Source organism: Sitophilus oryzae, unplaced genomic scaffold, assembly GCF_002938485.1.
Source record: "Sitophilus oryzae breed Bouriz unplaced genomic scaffold, Soryzae_2.0 scaffold_1624_pilon_pilon, whole genome shotgun sequence".
In the NCBI taxonomy this organism is placed as follows: Eukaryota; Metazoa; Arthropoda; class Insecta; order Coleoptera; family Curculionidae; genus Sitophilus; species Sitophilus oryzae.
This window is the reverse complement of record NW_022146308.1, coordinates 276770-294153: the sequence shown is the minus strand read 5'-3', so window position 1 is coordinate 294153 and position 17384 is coordinate 276770. Positions and strand designations below refer to the sequence as shown.

The window sequence follows — 17384 nt, the reverse complement described above, 5'->3', positions numbered from 1 at the left end:
AAAATTTAAGTTTATTTAATATTAAATATATTTTTTGAACACTCTGTATACATCGTTCCAAATTTCTGTTTAAAATACACGCTATATCAATAAATTGTGGGCCTATGCAAAATGTGCAATGCCTTTTGTACCATTCAATTTAGGACCAAATGTATGACTATTGTTTACAGTTCCGCAATTTTGCGGATCCGCGGGATTAATTGCTTTAATCCCGCGGGTTTGCGGGATTGAGATTTTGGTGCGGGATTGCATTCCCTAGTTCCCATGCATCGATTTTAGCATCAGCTAAATCAGGAGATTAATTTATTTATAATTTCTTTACATTTTATCATTTTACTAATAGCAAAATCGATGCATCGTAATCTTTAAACACAAAGATATCTTAAAAACCGTTCACCTTTTCGAGCTAAACAAAGAGCACCTGTTTTACGTAAAAATGTCCTAGCTTTTTTTATCATTAGTTAAAATTACTTTATCTATAAAAGAAGTACCATCAGTAGTACTCCCTATCCTAATGGAAAGTACCCTATCACGGCTATTACGGAAATTTTCACAGTAATTGCCATTCGCTCTGACATTAAAATGTCTGTAAGAGTACCAAATTTCATGAAAAACGGTTTGCCAATGTTCTTAAAAATATCCAAAATATATTATTTTTATTAAACCTTTCCAGGGCTGTAACTTCTTCTAGGAGCATTTTAGGGCATATATGTTTATAGGAACTTTTTGTTTTATTTTTATCTGTAGAATCACCTTGTATACATTTTTTTGACACCCTGTATACATATTTTGAACTGATAGCCCAGACAGCACAGTGACATTTTAAAGACATCTATAAGACAACTTGTTTCAACATTAGGGACATCTCAAAGACGTCTATTTTCGCCTTTAGACGTATTAAAGGCATCTTACCAACGTCTGATGTTAAAAAACCCAACATCATTAAGACGTCTTGAGTACAATGTCTTTAAGATATATTTTAACAATGTACTTAAGATGTCTTTTAATATGAATGGAAATGGGAGATAATGGTGAATTATAAAATAAAACATCTTCTTGGACTGGCATTGTCTTTAATTTTTAAATTAAGCATGTTTCTCTCAGATGTTACACTGACCAATATGAAGTGAACAGTTAACATTTTATAATAGTGATATATCTGACCTAAACGTTATGTATTGGCATTTTCTTCCTGGACAACCACTGGAGGGACATCTTAAGATGTGTTATCATCTAAAATATGAATCATAGAAATAAGATAATTGTTCAAATATATCTAGCAACCTAAATGTTTTAAACTTACCTGGCTTACCTACAATATCAGCTTTAACTTCTTTGATCAGCTTTAATGATGAAATTTTCGTAAATTCTCTGATGAAACTTTATATCACGTCCCTTTGCCAAACGGTTTTGCGCGCCTTTTTACAATTACAACAACGACAAGAACAAACATTTTCCGCGAGGTTTTCCAGAGATTTTCGATCACATAACCTCACATCAACATCAACCACAACCACAGAAGATAATTACAGTTGAGGGTTGGAACCTTTGGTGTTGCACAGCAAAATAAAACACTAAATCACCACAATACACCAAAACACTTTTACACTGGACGCGCGTTTCGCTAAGCATGTTAGCATCATCAGCAGATAACTGTCACGCCTGTCAATCGTCATATTTGCGCCTATAAATTAAATCAGGATAATGTTTTTATTTCTGTTAAGATTATACCATATTTCTGTCATATTATACCAGATTATACTATCCTTTTTTTATGATTATCGCCTACTCGAGAAAAAAAACGAGATAAATAGAAAAAATTAAATTTAAAATTCCTAATCATTTCTAATGTCATTTTAGAGACGTCCGGCGCGTCCTAAAGATGTTTTATTTCGTCATCTTATGAATATCTTTAAAATGATGTCCAAAAGTTGTCTTATTTTAGTCTTTAGGCGTTAAGATCTAATTAAGATATAAAAAAGACGTCTTTAAGATATTATGTGCTGTCTGGGAGGTAATATCACAGGTAATATCATATGATATGTTTTATTTATAATTTCAGAAAAAATCCTGAAATGTGTTTTATTTATAAGATCTAAAATTTGTATATTTTAAATTAAACTCTACTTTCTATATTTTATCTATTTATTCTATTTCTCTACTCTACCGGGTGCGTCTCAAAAGTGGCTCAGCCCCTATAACTTTTTTATTTTTTCAGATAAAAAAACGAAATGTCATCGATCGTATACATACGGTATATGACATACATTAGGATTGATTGTCGTATTCAATTGTTTTCGGTCACTTCCTCTTTCACCGGAAACGACTACAACTTTTGATTTTTAAATGGTACCCTCGGTATTTTTTTACCTCAATCTTTAGAAAATTATATTCTGAATAGAATGACACATATCATATGTCAACTTTTGACATTTCCGCATATGGTTTATTTGAAATTGTAACATGCGGTTCATAACGACAATTTGACTCGAAATACCAAGTGTGTGGTAGGTATCAAATTATTCGTAAAACATGATTTTTCTAATTATGCTAATGAGCCACCCTCGTTTCATTTGAAAAAATCGAGATATGATTAAAAATAGGATTTGGGCATCTTTTAACCGGCCAGGACAAAACACTAAAAACACTAAACGACCAAATCTATTTTTCCAAGGCTTTTTGATTAAAAATTAGCGTTTTTAGCGTAGTCATGGCACTCTAGATTGAAATTTAAAATACGATGTTTTATTAAGCGAGAATGTCAAAAGTTGACATATGATATGTCATTCTATTGAGAATGTCATTTTCTATTGAATAAAGTAAAAAATACCGAGGGTGCCATTTTAAATTCAAAAGTTGTAGTCATTTCCGGTGAAACAGGAAGTGACTGATACAATTGAATACGTCAATCAATCCTAATTTATGTCATATACTAACATACCAAATCTCGTTAATCAATCCTAATTTATGTCATATACTAACATACCAAATCTCGTTTTTTTATCTAAAAAAATAAAAAAGTTATAGGGGTGAGCCACTTTTGAGACACCCTCTATATCTATAGTTTTCCAATAAAAAAAATAACACAAATGCTTTAAAATTGAAAATTTATTAGTCAAATAAATAGTAAACACAATTTTCTCAGGTTTTAATTAAACTTCAACGATTGCCTTTCCAGTATTAGCTCCTTTGAGCATATCCACGAATGCCTTGAACGTATTGTCAAATCCTTTAGTGACTGTTTCTTTGTACTTCAATTTACCTTCTTGGATCCATTTCAGGTTTTGTTCGATACCTTCTTGCCAACGATCTATCCATCTACGTACCACAAATCCTTCAATTTTAAGTTGTTTGCCAACTATTGCTGGTTGGACAGTACTAGCTATAAAGCAAAGTTGGCAATATATTTTATTTTGTCTATATGTCGCACCCACTTAGTGTAATTGTCCGTTTCATGAAATGGATATTCACTTCGCAAACTGGTTAGATTAACCTAAGTAGCATTTTCACGACTTGCGACAACATGTTTACTAAACACAACGTTGGATAAGTTACAAAAAATAGTTAGTTCCGTATCTTGGGTATTAAAATAAATGTAGACGTTGTTGTGCCGACGTTGAACTAGTACTACAACAAAGTAAACGCTTCTGCGACGTCGAATAAACGTTGTCTTGTAACCTTTTTTGTTTAAGTGAGTTTTAGGTGATTCGGACAACGTAGTTACAATGTTGGGCAATAAAGAATTTTCCGACGTCACTTTCAGGATCTATTCCAACGTTATGCAAACGTCGTCTGTTTTACTAATTCCAACGTTGTTTAGATTTCCTTATTCTTACGTTGGTAGGACGTCGAGCCACTACCTTTTTGCAGCTGTATTGAACCATAACCTTAAATCTTAAATTTTCACTTCATTGTTCTGTTCAGTCAGACAGTTCAATGCTGTTTTTGTTTTTATAAAAAAAAAATTCATTAAAATGGGACGTAAGAAAGGCACATATAAAACTAAATTTAAATATACATCGACATATTACCGATACTTTATCCACTCCCACGTTTATTTAGAATATAGAGGACGGCGCAAGCTAGATTCTAGGATGACTAGATTAGGCAATCTTGCGACTAGTATACTACCTGTTAAGGCTGAACTCCGACTTTATTAGTCCAGTATGCGACTACTCGAACTACTCCATCTTAATCTCCCAAACAACAAAGTGAAAGCCGCCATGTTGCCGCCATTGTTGAATAAGAAAATGTTTCGTTCCTAAAATAGCAATTCCTGCTTTTTGAATACATTAACTTGAAATATTTGACCCTAAACAACACGCGGAAACAATTTTTGTTTCGATTGCGAATAAATTATTCTCATTTTACTAAAAAAAATTCAAGAAATTTTTTAAAACTTCTTTAATTTTAAGGCCCATTAGTATTTTTCAAAGTAGAAACAATACATTTATCAATAAAGTTGTTTGCGTTTAACTTTTTTTTTGCCTTGGGTAACGAGTTACAGAGTTGTAACTCGCTGCCATCGCCAGATTTACTGCCATCTGGCATATGTCTCTAACTAAATCATAAAAATAATATTTTTACTATAATTATCCCAATTTAGGATAAAAGGTGACTTAGACGCCATATTATTATAGTTTTGTATTTCTGTGAATTAGGATTTTAAACAACGTTGCAGTTTGTACTAAATTAGGCTGCTAGCCAACGTCGGTATCTAACGTCGTTTCGACCCAAAAATTATTCTCCAAACTAGTGCAGACTAGGGTTGGCACGAGGTTGTGCCGACTTTGCGCCCCGACGTTTGGTCGCGTGACACAACGTTGTCCCGATGCCCAAATGCTGCTTGGGAAATTAGGTTAGGTTCGCGAACTGGTTAGGTTTCAGTTCGCGAAGTAGATATCCATTTCATGAAACGAACAATTACACTAAGTGGGTGCGAGATATATAAAGATTAACTATTTTTGGTATTGAGGGTGAATCTCAAATAAGTGTGTTGGTGTATTATAAGGGTAGGCCAAATTGGGCGCTTTTAAAGGGAGACCCCTTTTTCTATAGGAGATAGATGAAAACAACTAATATCGGTGTCTGGAGCTCAATTTTTGTTAAAAACATGATGGTGAAAACCGCACATCGTTACCGTTTCGGAGTTAGTTTTCAAAAATTTTTGTGCATTTTTAAGAAATCGCTGTAACTTTTTTTGCTATGGAAAATGTTGTATTTTTATGAAAACATTTTCAAAGCACCTTTTTACGTAGAATTTAATGGTTTAAGTATATTTTTTTAAAATTAATAATTTAAGAGTTATCAACAGAAAAAATTGGCACCGGGAGGCACGTATATCCGCCCATACTTTGTTAATAAAAAGTTGGTAGGCAGTTCTTTTAGTTTCAAAGTAAAGGAATTTTTCCATTTTTTTTATCTCAAAAACTGCGACTTTGACTGATTCTGATGTTATTACAAATTTTGTTGCAAATATTATTTAAACATACCTTTAGGATTTATTTCATTATATGCGGAAATTGATCCGCAAACGGATACTCTGCCATACAAATTCATGTTGTTCAATACTATCGTACTTATTTCTCCACCAACCTGTCCAAAACATAATGTGAAAAAATAATTATAAGGAATACAAATATATAAATATATAGCATGATACAAAGAATACAAGGTATGATATTGCGCAGGTTGGTCACTACGTCACAGATGATAAACGGCACCATTGGTCGGCAAGCTCGGCGTGCCAATTTCAAATTGTCAAACAGATGACACATAATGAATGTGAAAATAATTTTTCAAATGTCAAGCTCGATGATTTGACATAACTTTTGGGGTTTTGTCCTAATTCTTCCCTATTTTAGTTCTTTTTTTATTAGTGACAATCAAAGGTGGCAATTGAACAATATGGATATTTTTTCTGTGGCGTATGACGTCACAGGTGGTATGCGCAAACTTAACGAAACTAGAGATGCTATCGATCATACCTTGTTTTCTTTGTACCATGGAATAAAGGGTTACAAACTTTAATCGTAAGTATAACTACTAATTAGAATGGGCTTTAAATATAAAAAGTAAGGAAGAAGAATATTGCTATCCCCAAGAATATTGCTATCCCCATACGTTACAGACGAAATCGACATCATAAATCTCCATTTTTCACAGTTTGACGTTTCAATTGACACATTTGAATTTGATTTGAAATTTTGAGGTTTTTTTGTGCTTTTCTAAGTTTATTTCATATTATTTATTAATAATATCTAAAGATAAATGGAATAAATCTAGAAGGATATTGTGTCAGAAATTAAATTTGCAGTGACATTACTGCGAATACCAGGAAAAGACTCTAAAATAGTCAGTTGTGTAGCTTTTGATAGATCTTAGGCAAAAATCGAGATAAATAAAAGAATAATTTTCACTGATAAGTATTGTGCTAATATACAGATAATTTACCTGTAGTAAGCCAATCAAAATAAATAAAATACGTCAATATGACTTACGAGTTTCAATAGCGAATCTGATATTTTTATTTTCAATAAATTCAACAAAATGATTAAGTCTGTCCTACGTTATATTTTTACACTAATAAGAATTTAAGTCAGCCATGCTAATGCCCCCATCATACTCACAACCTAAATATGTTGATACACTCCTTCCTTAATCTTTTTATTCAAAGATTGTAGTGTAGTGAATGTTACAAACAATTTACTAAAAAAATTAAACTAAAGTATTTTCTCTTACGTTATCGAAGTAGCAATCAACTCCTTTGGGAGCAAGCTTCGGAAGAACTTCAGCAACGTTCTGAGTTTTGTAGTTAATAACCTCATCGAAACCCAACTCCTCCTTCAACCATTTGATTTTGTCATCGGAACCGGCTATCCCAATGACTTTCAAGCCTTTTATTTTAGCTATTTGACCTACGTGCGAGCCCACCGCACCGGCAGCTCCACTCACAACAACGGTTTCGCCGGATTTTGGCTGGCATAGTTCTAGAAAGCCGAAGTATGCCGTATTCCTAAAAATAAGAATCGTTAATTAAGCTTGGTTAACACGGTCAAAATGTACTTGGACCAAGTCAACCGGTAAAGCGATCAACTCAGTAACACCCCTAAAGGTAAAAAAATTAACCTAATTTAATCTTACCCTGGCATGCCCAAAACTCCCAAAGCTAAAGATAATGGTAGTCCTTGAAAATCCGGAAGTATCGATATTGGTAATGCTACTGGTGTTTCCGATTTTCCGTTTGATACTGTGTGACTTCTCCATCCAAAGTTGCTAATAATGTGCTTACCAACCGGATAGTCTGCATTTTTACTCTCAATGATTCTAAAAACAAAACAAAAATTGGCACCAGGAGGCACGTATAGCCGCCCATACTAAAATATATTAATAAAAAGTTCGTAGGCAGTTCTTTTAGTTTCAATTATCTCAAAAACTGCGACTGTGACTGATTTTGATGTTATTACACATTTTGTTGCAAATATTATTCCTAATCTTAAATTGAAAACCGCCTTTCGCTAGTTACTGTAATTTTGGAGTTATGATTTTTTAAGTTTTTTAACACCCTCCTATACCTCCTTACTAACCCCCCACTTCCACTAAAAACTAATGGCCAGATTCTCGGGTGCCACAGTATATTTGTGCCAAATTTGGTTAAAATCGGTTTAACGGTTTTTGAGTTATCGTGTTAGAGACAGACGGATAGACGGACAGATGGACAGACACCATGAAAATATTTTGTATTTAGGTCATTTATGGCCCAAATAACTCATTTTGAGTAAAATTAAAAAAACCTTTTTTTGCCGATCTTAATAGCCTACCATACCTGTTGGTATGGTCGGCTAATAACCAACATGAACCATATCATATGTCAACTTTTAACACTTTTGCTTAAAAAATAATATATTAAATTTCAATTTAGAGTGCGTTGGCTTTGTTAAAACCACTAATATTTAATCAAGGAGCCTTGGGAAAATATATTTTGATAGTCTAATGTTTTACGTGACTTTTCCTGACTGGTTAAAAGATGCCCAAATCGTATGCTTAATCATATCTCAATTTTCTTAAACGGAACGAGAGTGGCTCGTTAACAAATTTGGAAAAGGCATTTCTTTACGTGAGGGGTGTAGTAACAAAACGTACAATCTCCACTTTTTATAAAAAATGCGGTAAAATATGATTCGGAACTACATTTCGAGCTGCATTAGAATAAGATGCTATTTAGCATTAAACTGGGCAATATCCTATTGTATTTTACGTTCAAATGTTGGCTTTAGTTTCAAAACGTGCAATCTCCACTGACAAGGGAATATCAAAGCGTGCAATCTCCAAACAACCAATAGGAGAAACCACAACAAGACCACGTGATTTGGTTAGTTATATTAATCTAATAATATTAGCGAATAATAATTACCAAAGAATTGAGGCACGGAATCTAGGTACGTGGAGAAGTTACCTATAAGAGTGACTTAGGTGCTGATAAACCTATTTGCAAGAGGTAAACGTTTAGGTGATATGGTCCCAAATATTATTGAAAAACAAAATGCGATAAAGGAAAAAAAATCGCACCATCACTGCTTTGCTGAAAGGTCATTATGGTGAAAACTGGAAAGAAGATAAAGATTTGGAATTTTATAAGTTCGTTCTAGATGAGGCCGAAAAACAGTCTGAGGAGGATAAAGGAGAAGGCGAAACTTGCGAGTATTTTGATGAGGGACCCAGCGTGAGAGTTTAAAGATTTACTTAATTAGATAAGAAAAGATAGTTTGAATCCTAAACAATAAGATTTTTTGTATTTGCATAAACTACTTTATTTTTGTCGATATTATTTTTTGCTGTTAAGTCGGTCAATTACTACAGTCTACTTTCAAAATGTACAATCTCCACAGTTTAGCTTCAAAATGTACAATCTCCACAGTTTAGTTTCAAAATAATCAATCTTAATTAACAATAATAAGTTAATCCGCAATATTTTTTATTTTTCTTGTAGCATGATATAGTAAGTACTTATCTTAAACTGCAGAGCCATAGAAAATTATGTTTGCATCTATATTTTGATTTATAAGAGTTTTTCGTGATTTTCTCAAAATTGACACAGAAGGAGATTGTACGTTTTGTTACTACACCCCTCACGTATAATTTGGTACCACATACTTGGTATTTTGATTTAAATCATCTTCACTTTCGAAAACTACCCGGTAGAATAGACATTCAAAGCAAAATAGTGGAAAAATAGCATATTCAAATATAGAAGTAATGAAATATAGAGAAAATAGTTTAATTGAAATGTAAACAACAATGTAGAGAACAAATGACAACAAGTGTCATGTATATTGGTCACAATCATTCCATATCATTAGTTCAATCAGTTATCCATACCACGAGATTGGCAAAAAACTCTCACTTCACTGTTAGGCGGTACGAAGCCGAATCACCGCTAATCTATACTAATATACAGGGTGTTTGGAAAAATCTGGTCATTGATTAATCACGATCCTGCTTAAACCGCTTGACGTAAAAAGCTGATTTTTGGAAAACAGAGTGACTTTATGGTATAGAGGTTCGATAAGAAGGGATTTTTCGAAACTCGAATTCTAAGGGGGTTAAACTATCCCTCAAATATTACAATATTTTTTATTTAAAAAACGGTCAAGTTTCCGAAAAAACGCTTAAACAAGTATATTTTATTTTGTTTTTTTACATATTTTAAGATTTTTTAAAAACGTATACAGGGTGTTTCGAAAAATCTGGTCATTGATTAATCACGATCCTGCTTAAAGCGCTTGACGTGAAAAGCTGATTTTTGGAAAACAGATTGACTTTAGGGTGTAGAGGTTCGATAAGAGGATTTTTCGTAACTCGAATTTTAAGGGTGTGAAACTATCCCTCAAATATCAAAATATTTTTTATTTAAAAACCGGTGAGTTTTTCGGAAAAACTCTTATTTTATTTTGTTGTTTTACATATTTTAAGATTTTTTATAAATTTATATAGGGGGTTTCATCAAATATGACCATTGAGTAATCACTTTTCTGCTTAAACTGCTTGACCTGCTTTAAAGCTGATTTTTGGCAAACGAATTGATTGTGGGGTGTAGAGGTTCGATAAGGAGTGATTTCTCGAATCTCAAATTCCAAGAGGGTGAAAACGCCCTTCAAATATTACAATATTTGTTATTTAAAAAACGGTTAGTCTTTCGGGAAAACGCTTGGACAAGCATAATTTATTTGTTTTTTTTACAAATTTTGATTTTTTTTTAAAAATCATTCAGGGTGTTCCAAAAAGTTGGGTAATTGATTAACCACGATTCTGCTTAAACTGCTTGATGTAAAAAGCTTATTTTTGGCAAACGGATTTTTCGGAAGTCAAATTCCAACGAGATGAAACATATAGATATAAATGTGAGAAAATTTTATCCAGTTTGTATGTTAATGGAAATTCTTGCTTTGCTTTATCATCACCAAAACAAATAATTAAATCGACGCGAACGAAGTCGCTGGTACACGCTAGTATCTCATATAAAATAACTTACTTTGCAACCTGCTGTCCAATACAAGTACTACCTAATGATGCCCTGGCTGCGTACGGTCTCATATACGGATCTACGCTAAGATATACAGCCTCAGCTAAGAATTCTAAAGAAATAAGTAATTTTTTATTGATCTGGCAGAAAGAATCAAAGAAAATACACCTACCTCCATCTTTAATAGTTGGTAAATCCTCTTCTAGCACTTTTAAGTCACCCTCTTTCGGGAAACCATTAAACCTTTTTTCGTAAATGAATCGTTTTGCTTTAACCATTTTTCTGTTTTGAAGCGCTTGACTGAATCCACTTAACTGAAATTACTCAGCAAAATGATCGAATATAATTAGATCATAAGAGAGATAACATAGATTAAAACAATCTTTAAAGATATATACAGTCAGGAAAAATAAAATCGATATTTAAAAATTCGATATAACAATTTTTTACGATTACAGAAAAATGCTTAGAGTGTTATTTTTTTCTTACTTTAAAAAAAATATATTAAGATCCACTTAACTAAAATTACTCAGCAAAATGATCGAATATAATCAGATCATTAGAGAGATAACACACATTAAAACTATCCTTAAAAATATATATAGTCAAAATAAATAAAATCGATATTTAATAATTCGCTGGATAATTCGATATATCAATTTTTCACAATTACAGAAAAATGCTGTTACTTTTTTATTACTTTAAAAAAAATATTAATTAAAATACCTATTTTAATTAATATTTTATAAATAAGTATTTTGGTGTATTGTGGTGATTTAGTGTTTTATTTTGCTCTTGTAATACCGAAGGTTCTAACCCCCCAACTGTAATAATGACAGCGTTACTTAAATCATTGAAAATCTCATGTGTGTCTTTAAGTTCTCAGAAATTTCTTCGAGTGTCTTAAACCGTGGGGGATTTTCCAGGTTACGGATGGAGTCTTCCAGGTTCTTGAGTTCCGCTTTATGTCGGTTTCCACTTGAGAAGCAGAACGGTTCTGATTCAGTTAGTGGAGTGTTCGCTCCCTTTCTAGCTAGATCCTTTGCTTTTTCATTAGTTTTTATCCCTCTGTAGGCTGGTACCCAGAGTAGGAGTACTTTGTTTGGAGTACTTTGTTTTGTTTTTTTTTTGTGGGGAAAACAATCTGCAGACCAAAGAGCCTATGCGGTACTGTCGGGGTGGTTGGTAAGGTACCGACCTTACCGACTAAAAAAAAACTCCACAAGCAGCTTTGAGTATCTCCTCGAGGAACTACCTTTCGGCATTACTTATCGAGGAGGCAGTTTTACTGTGATGTTTTAGTTACTTCCTCTAGCTTCTTCCTCTTTTATAATATATTAGTGTCTTCATAAAAGTGTGAACACTATTCCAGTTTTCTCGGGATCGCATCATCTCTGGAACTAGATCGGAAATCTTAATTTTATCGACTCTTAGTTTTTTGTATAGCACTCTTCGTTCAGCGGTCCATCGGTTATATTCCAAAAGGGTATACTCCACCGTATCAGCATTTGAGTCGCCATAGAGGCATCTCGGGCTATCAATTAACTCTATTTTATATAGGTAATACCTGAAACAACAGTGACCGGAAAAAAATTGACTCATGGCATAGCTCAGTTCTCCATATTCTCTATTTATCCAACATTCTAGGTCCTTTATAAGTGTTCTAGTCTATTTACCTTTCCCATTTCTGTTTTCGCTCCCATCTTTTACATTATATTTCCAATGCTCTATTATTACTTTCTTCCGCTGTTCTTCCTGAATGTTCTTGCCTTTCCATTCTTTCTTCAATTACTATGTCTATTGGGGCTATTGAGCTCAGAACTTGTGCAGCCTCCGCAGATATTGTCCTGTATCCACGACATACTGTTATGGCCAATCTTCGTTGTACTGCAAGACGTTGCTCTCTATGTCTCCGAATCTTGTAGGTTTCTCCCCAAATTTCCGATCCATAGTTTCGTTTGCCCCAAGGTAGACCAGTTTGGTATAATTCTGGATAAAATGGCACCCTGTTTTTCTGTTTTCAAAACTGAATGTCGGATATGCTCAGAAAAGCCTCCGCCTGCTTGGAAAACAGTCCCCAAATATTTTATTATTTTCTTTGGTACAATTATATTTTGTTTCACATGAAAACGTACACTGGGTGTTTTTCGGTTGCCAACCAAGGAGTACTTTGGTTAGAGTGGAGTACATTGTCATAAGAAGGTACAGTAGATATCAAATATCTAGTGATTATTACAAATAAAATAGCATACACCATTCGACAGTACATTATTCTATATAGGATATAGGATATCTATCTATACTATCTAATTTATCACTTTGAAACTTCCAGCTTTGTAATACTAACATATGAAAATAAATAGAACGACTTTTTACCGTAATATTTTTATTAAAAATATAAATATATTAATTACATGATATTTTTAAGCTTCCACAACTGCTTTGCCAATATTTCCACCTTTCAACATATCAGTAAAAGCGCTAAACATATTTTCGAAGCCTTTTGTCACAGTTTCTCTGTACTTCAGCTTGCCTTCTTTGATCCATTTTAAGTTTTGTTCAAAAGCTTCAGGCCATCTATCTATGTAGCTGGATACTAGGAACCCTTGCAGCCTAAGTTGTTGCGTTGTTATAGTTCCCTGAATAATACTTGCTGAAAACAAAAATTAAATGGAAGAATTCTTTAGTAAATTATAGAAAAAAAAAATTGGCGCCGGGAGGGCACGTATAGCCGCCCATACTAAAATATGTTAATAAAAAGTTGATAGGCAGTTCTTTTAGTTTCAATTACCTCAAAAACTGCGATTTTGACTGATTTTGATGTTATTAAAAATTTTGTTGCAAATATTCGCTAGCTACTGTATTTTTGGAGTTACGATTTTTTAAAATTTTTAACCCCCTCATTACCTTTAGGTCATTTTTGACCCAAATAACTCATTTTGAGTGAAATTAAAAAAACTTTTTTTTGCCGATCTAATAGCCTACCATACCTATTGGTATGGTCGGCTAATAAGGAAAATAACTATACAGGGTGTGCCTTAATGACAAGATGTATAAGTTAAATTACCTTTAGCATTTGAATCATTGTATCCAGAAATGGATCCACATACTGATACCCTTCCGAAAACTTTCATATTTTTCAAGACAATAGCACTTATTTCTCCACCAACCTAAAAATACAAAAAATACTTATGAGAGTTTTTTTTAGAATATATTATTTTTTAAATCTAAAACTATGCATACAGGGTGTCCGAATTGGTAGGCAGCATATTTTGCAGATAAAAATAAGTAAAAAAGTTTATACATAAATATATGTAATAAAATGCTTCGTTTCGGAAATACATGGTGTGGAAGATTCATTTTTATTTCGATTTTTTCCAAATAATAATAACTAACGTCGTTATTTCGATGAAATGGGTGTCCGGAAGTTTTTTGATATTAGAAGTTTAATTTTGATGAGAGACAATATGACTCCTACTTGTAGGGGGCGCCACCTACATATTTTTTAAATGGTTTGAACGGTCATAACTTTTTGTCCGCGCCTATAATTTTTAAAAATTACTAGAAACTTAAAAAGAACTAAAGCTTAAAAATTTTCTAGAAAAAATTATTATTAATTTAAAAGAAATAAAAAGTTCCAAAATTAATCATTTAAATCAAATGTCTATATAGTAAACATGTTCATTTTTTGTCAATGATGACATGTATTGATCATTTTCATTTCAAATATCTTGAAAACGGTTCAATCGAGGACTCCTAACAGTTTTTCAAACAAATTCCTTGATTTAAGTAATAACAATCTTCGAATTGTCACCGGGCTTTTACCAGGACAATATTTCCTCAATTAACACCTAGTAGATTAAAGCTAAGAAACAAAAGCCAATACAGATTCTGCATGTGGGGACGTGGTGCGCCGAGACGACAACCATTCATGCCATACATTGCGTTATTGGTACGGTTCATATCGGAGATGGAGAACTAACCTCTGTAAAACCGTCTCAGATACTGGCGTGGATGCACAGATTGGCGAATGTTCTAGCTACAAACATTTTGGACAAATGTTGAATCCAACATTCTAAAAGATTTGACGCATAGGTTGGAAATATTTCCAGCGATTAAAAAAACCTAACTATTAATTTTTTTATTCCTTACATTATCGAAATAAACATCGATTTTCTCAGGTGCAATCTCCGGTAAAACTTTGGCAACGTCTTGTGTTTTGTAGTTTATCACCGCATCGAAACCTAGTTCATCCTTGAGCCATTTGATTTTCTCATCCGATCCGGCTATACCAATCACCCTACATCCTAAAATTTTGGCTATTTGACCTGCGTGATGGCCCACTGCTCCAGCCGCTCCACTCACCACGACAGTCTCGCCTGCTTTGGGTTGACAGATGTCAATCAGACCAAAGTAAGCGGTGTTCCTGGAATACAAACAAGACACATAATGAGGAGAACCGCTTGATTTTAAAATAAAAATTTATTATTTTTAATTTATTACTTTTAAAGCACTCTGTATAAAAAATTAGGGGGCCGCCCAATAATTAAATCAAAATAAATATCTAGACTATATGTCGATATCTGACACAATTCTTCTGTATATTAAAACCCATAAATAGATGTAAAGTTATTTAGTATTGATATATAGAAAATGTGGTCCTCACTCCTCGTTATTGGGTAAAAAAATATGACGCGCAGTTTAAATTTCACAAGAGGAGCTACTGACTTGTGTGCGCAAGTAACAATGGTTTACGAGTAGTTAAATCAGAATAAAGGAGCAGATAATTTTACTGAAAATCAAATGGAAAATAATAAAACAAATTGTGATTTTTAAGTCAATACAACGCATTTAAATTCAAAATGCTAATTTTAAAAGATCTGACGTAAGGATAGCGGGGGTCGAGTCAAATCCCACATTATCTCACCAGTAGAAGAGGGGGTAAAAAAATCCACAAAAACTATAATTTATGGACGCCCCCTAAACTGTTATACATGTTGTCCAAAAATCTTTCTCTTCGACATTGTTGAAGAACCTTGGTATGTAAATACCATAATGTGTTTTGGAATTTGTTAATGAACTTACCCTGGCATACCTAAAACACCTAATCCCAACGACAATGGTAAGCCTTGGAAATCTGGCAATAATTTGACTGGAAAATTTAAAGGTTTATCCTCGAAAACTCCACTGGATATTGTATGGGTTCTCCAGCCAAAATTTCCAAAAACATGCCGTCCTACCGGAAAATTTGGATTTTTGCTTTCAATTATTCTAAAAAGCGATAAAAAATTATACAGCAAAGATATTTGTAAAACTTGGAGAATAAGTTTTGAAAGACTTGCACTCGTCGGTCTTGCGGTATTTGTCTTGCTTTTGTCTTGCGTGCAAAAGCAAGACCGATTAGTAAGACCGATTAGTGCAAGACCAAGCATGCGAGAGTCTTGCAGTCTTGATTTTTTAATAAAAATAAATGAAATCTGGCAACTGGTAATAACTTACTTTGCTATTTGTCGCCCAATAAATGGTTGCCCTAAAGTCAAATTTTCCGCATACTTCCTCATGTAAGGATCCACGCTTAAATATACAGCTTGGCTCAAAAATTCTAAACAAACATCAGACATTAAAAAATCCATTAAATGTAAATACCGTATGACTGAAAAAAGAACCGCGTCAAAAACAGCTGGGGAATGACCACCGATGATAATTTTAGCAAGGCCAATCTCTCAAGCGTCATTTATTACTAAAAATTGACAAAAAACTTAACACTTTAACAGTAATTATTAAAAGATTAAAAAAGGATAGAACGTTTTCAGAAACATAAATCTATTTCCAAAATTTTTTTTCGAATTTTAAACTAAACCATTTAAAAATAATTTTTATTCTGTTTAAAGTATAAAAATAAATTACAACCTTCTTAAACCACCTAGCAGTAAGCGCTGTTAAAAATTAAGAATACGGGACAAGTAAATGACGTTTAAGGCTTGACCTCGTCAAAATTATCATCGATTTTCATTCCTCAGCCGTCTTTGACGCCGTTTTTTTTCGATCGTATAGTTTTAGCGGCATACCTCCATCCTTAATTGGGGGTAATTCTTCTTCTACCAATTTCAAATCACCCTCCTTGGGAAAACCGTTGAACTGTCGTTGAAAAATATAAACTTTTGCTTTAACCATTGTACTATCACTTAATTTAGAACACCCGCGTGCTAGGTCAAGACGAAGACTAAATTTCAGCATAAACAAATACTAATGATAAGAATACTTAAGAATGTAGCAGGATATCGACTAATATATTGATATATCGTTATAAGATTCCACGATATTAACAGTAATCACAGTAACTATTTGGTACTTTAACTTTTATCAATGTTTATATTCTTATCTTTATTTGTCTTATTAGTTAATTAGCTTTATGTAAAATTGCACAGTCATTGAGATAGAAGTGATATTTTAGTAGAAAAAGTATTATAACATTTAATGTAATAGAAATTTACTGGTTATATACAAGGGGAGTCTTAAATAAGTGCAAATATTTTCAGGGCTGGTAGATATCGATAAAAGAAACATATTTTCTCTTTACCGTTTTTCAAATACCCAAGTCCAAAATAACCGAGTTATTTTACTTTGAAAATTAACAATAAAAAATGATTTTTTGCTTACATTTAGGTAAGGGCGTTTGACAATATACCACATAAGGTGGTCAGGCGATCTCTGGAAACAAGAGGGATGAACAGAACTATTATGCGCTGGTTTTGGGAAACGCTGTCAACACGAACAGCAGAGGCTTAGATGGGCACCAAAACTGTAGCTGTTAAAACAACGCAAGGAACTCCACAAGGTGGAGTAACCTCCCCTTTGCTGT

The 17384-nt window shown here is 33.2% G+C and overlaps 2 protein-coding genes across 2 annotated transcripts; both read right to left on the bottom strand.

Annotated features, from left to right (window-relative positions):
- Positions 1-3090: 3090 nt before the first annotated feature.
- Positions 3091-10855, bottom strand: LOC115880469 (prostaglandin reductase 1-like). Its single transcript, XM_030897675.1, has 6 exons — positions 10695-10855; positions 10532-10634; positions 7144-7326; positions 6742-7015; positions 5493-5595; positions 3091-3382 (listed from the first exon to the last, which is right to left on the bottom strand). Exons 1-6 carry the CDS (start codon positions 10798-10800, stop codon positions 3153-3155), a joined length of 999 nt encoding a protein of 332 aa, XP_030753535.1. The 5' UTR covers positions 10801-10855; the 3' UTR covers positions 3091-3152.
- A 2036-nt stretch (positions 10856-12891) lies between these two features.
- Positions 12892-16869, bottom strand: LOC115880470 (prostaglandin reductase 1-like). The gene is made up of 6 exons (XM_030897676.1): positions 16591-16869; positions 16022-16124; positions 15608-15793; positions 14675-14948; positions 13590-13692; positions 12892-13175 (listed from the first exon to the last, which is right to left on the bottom strand). The coding sequence occupies exons 1-6, from the start codon at positions 16757-16759 to the stop codon at positions 12946-12948; spliced, it is 1065 nt and encodes a 354-aa protein (XP_030753536.1). The 5' UTR covers positions 16760-16869; the 3' UTR covers positions 12892-12945.
- Between the last annotated feature and the right edge of the window lie 515 nt (positions 16870-17384).

What these genes read in the sequence shown, in the direction of transcription:
- LOC115880469 (XM_030897675.1), bottom strand. Translation starts at nt 10,800, where the DNA reads ATGGTTAAAGCAAAACGATTCATTTACGAAAAAAGGTTTAATGGTTTC. An exon ending in ACCAACTATTAAAGATGGAG is followed by an intron (nt 10,635 to 10,694) that starts GTAGGTGTATTT and finishes TTATTTCTTTAG; the next exon opens with AATTCTTAGCTGAGGCTGTA. An exon ending in ATTGGACAGCAGGTTGCAAA is followed by an intron (nt 7,327 to 10,531) that starts GTAAGTTATTTT and finishes TTTTGTTTTTAG; the next exon opens with AATCATTGAGAGTAAAAATG.
- LOC115880470 (XM_030897676.1), bottom strand. Translation starts at nt 16,759, where the DNA reads ATGCTGAAATTTAGTCTTCGTCTTGACCTAGCACGCGGGTGTTCTAAA. An exon ending in ATTGGGCGACAAATAGCAAA is followed by an intron (nt 15,794 to 16,021) that starts GTAAGTTATTAC and finishes ATCGCTTTTTAG; the next exon opens with AATAATTGAAAGCAAAAATC. An exon ending in TCGATGTTTATTTCGATAAT is followed by an intron (nt 13,693 to 14,674) that starts GTAAGGAATAAA and finishes TTGTATTTTTAG; the next exon opens with GTTGGTGGAGAAATAAGTGC.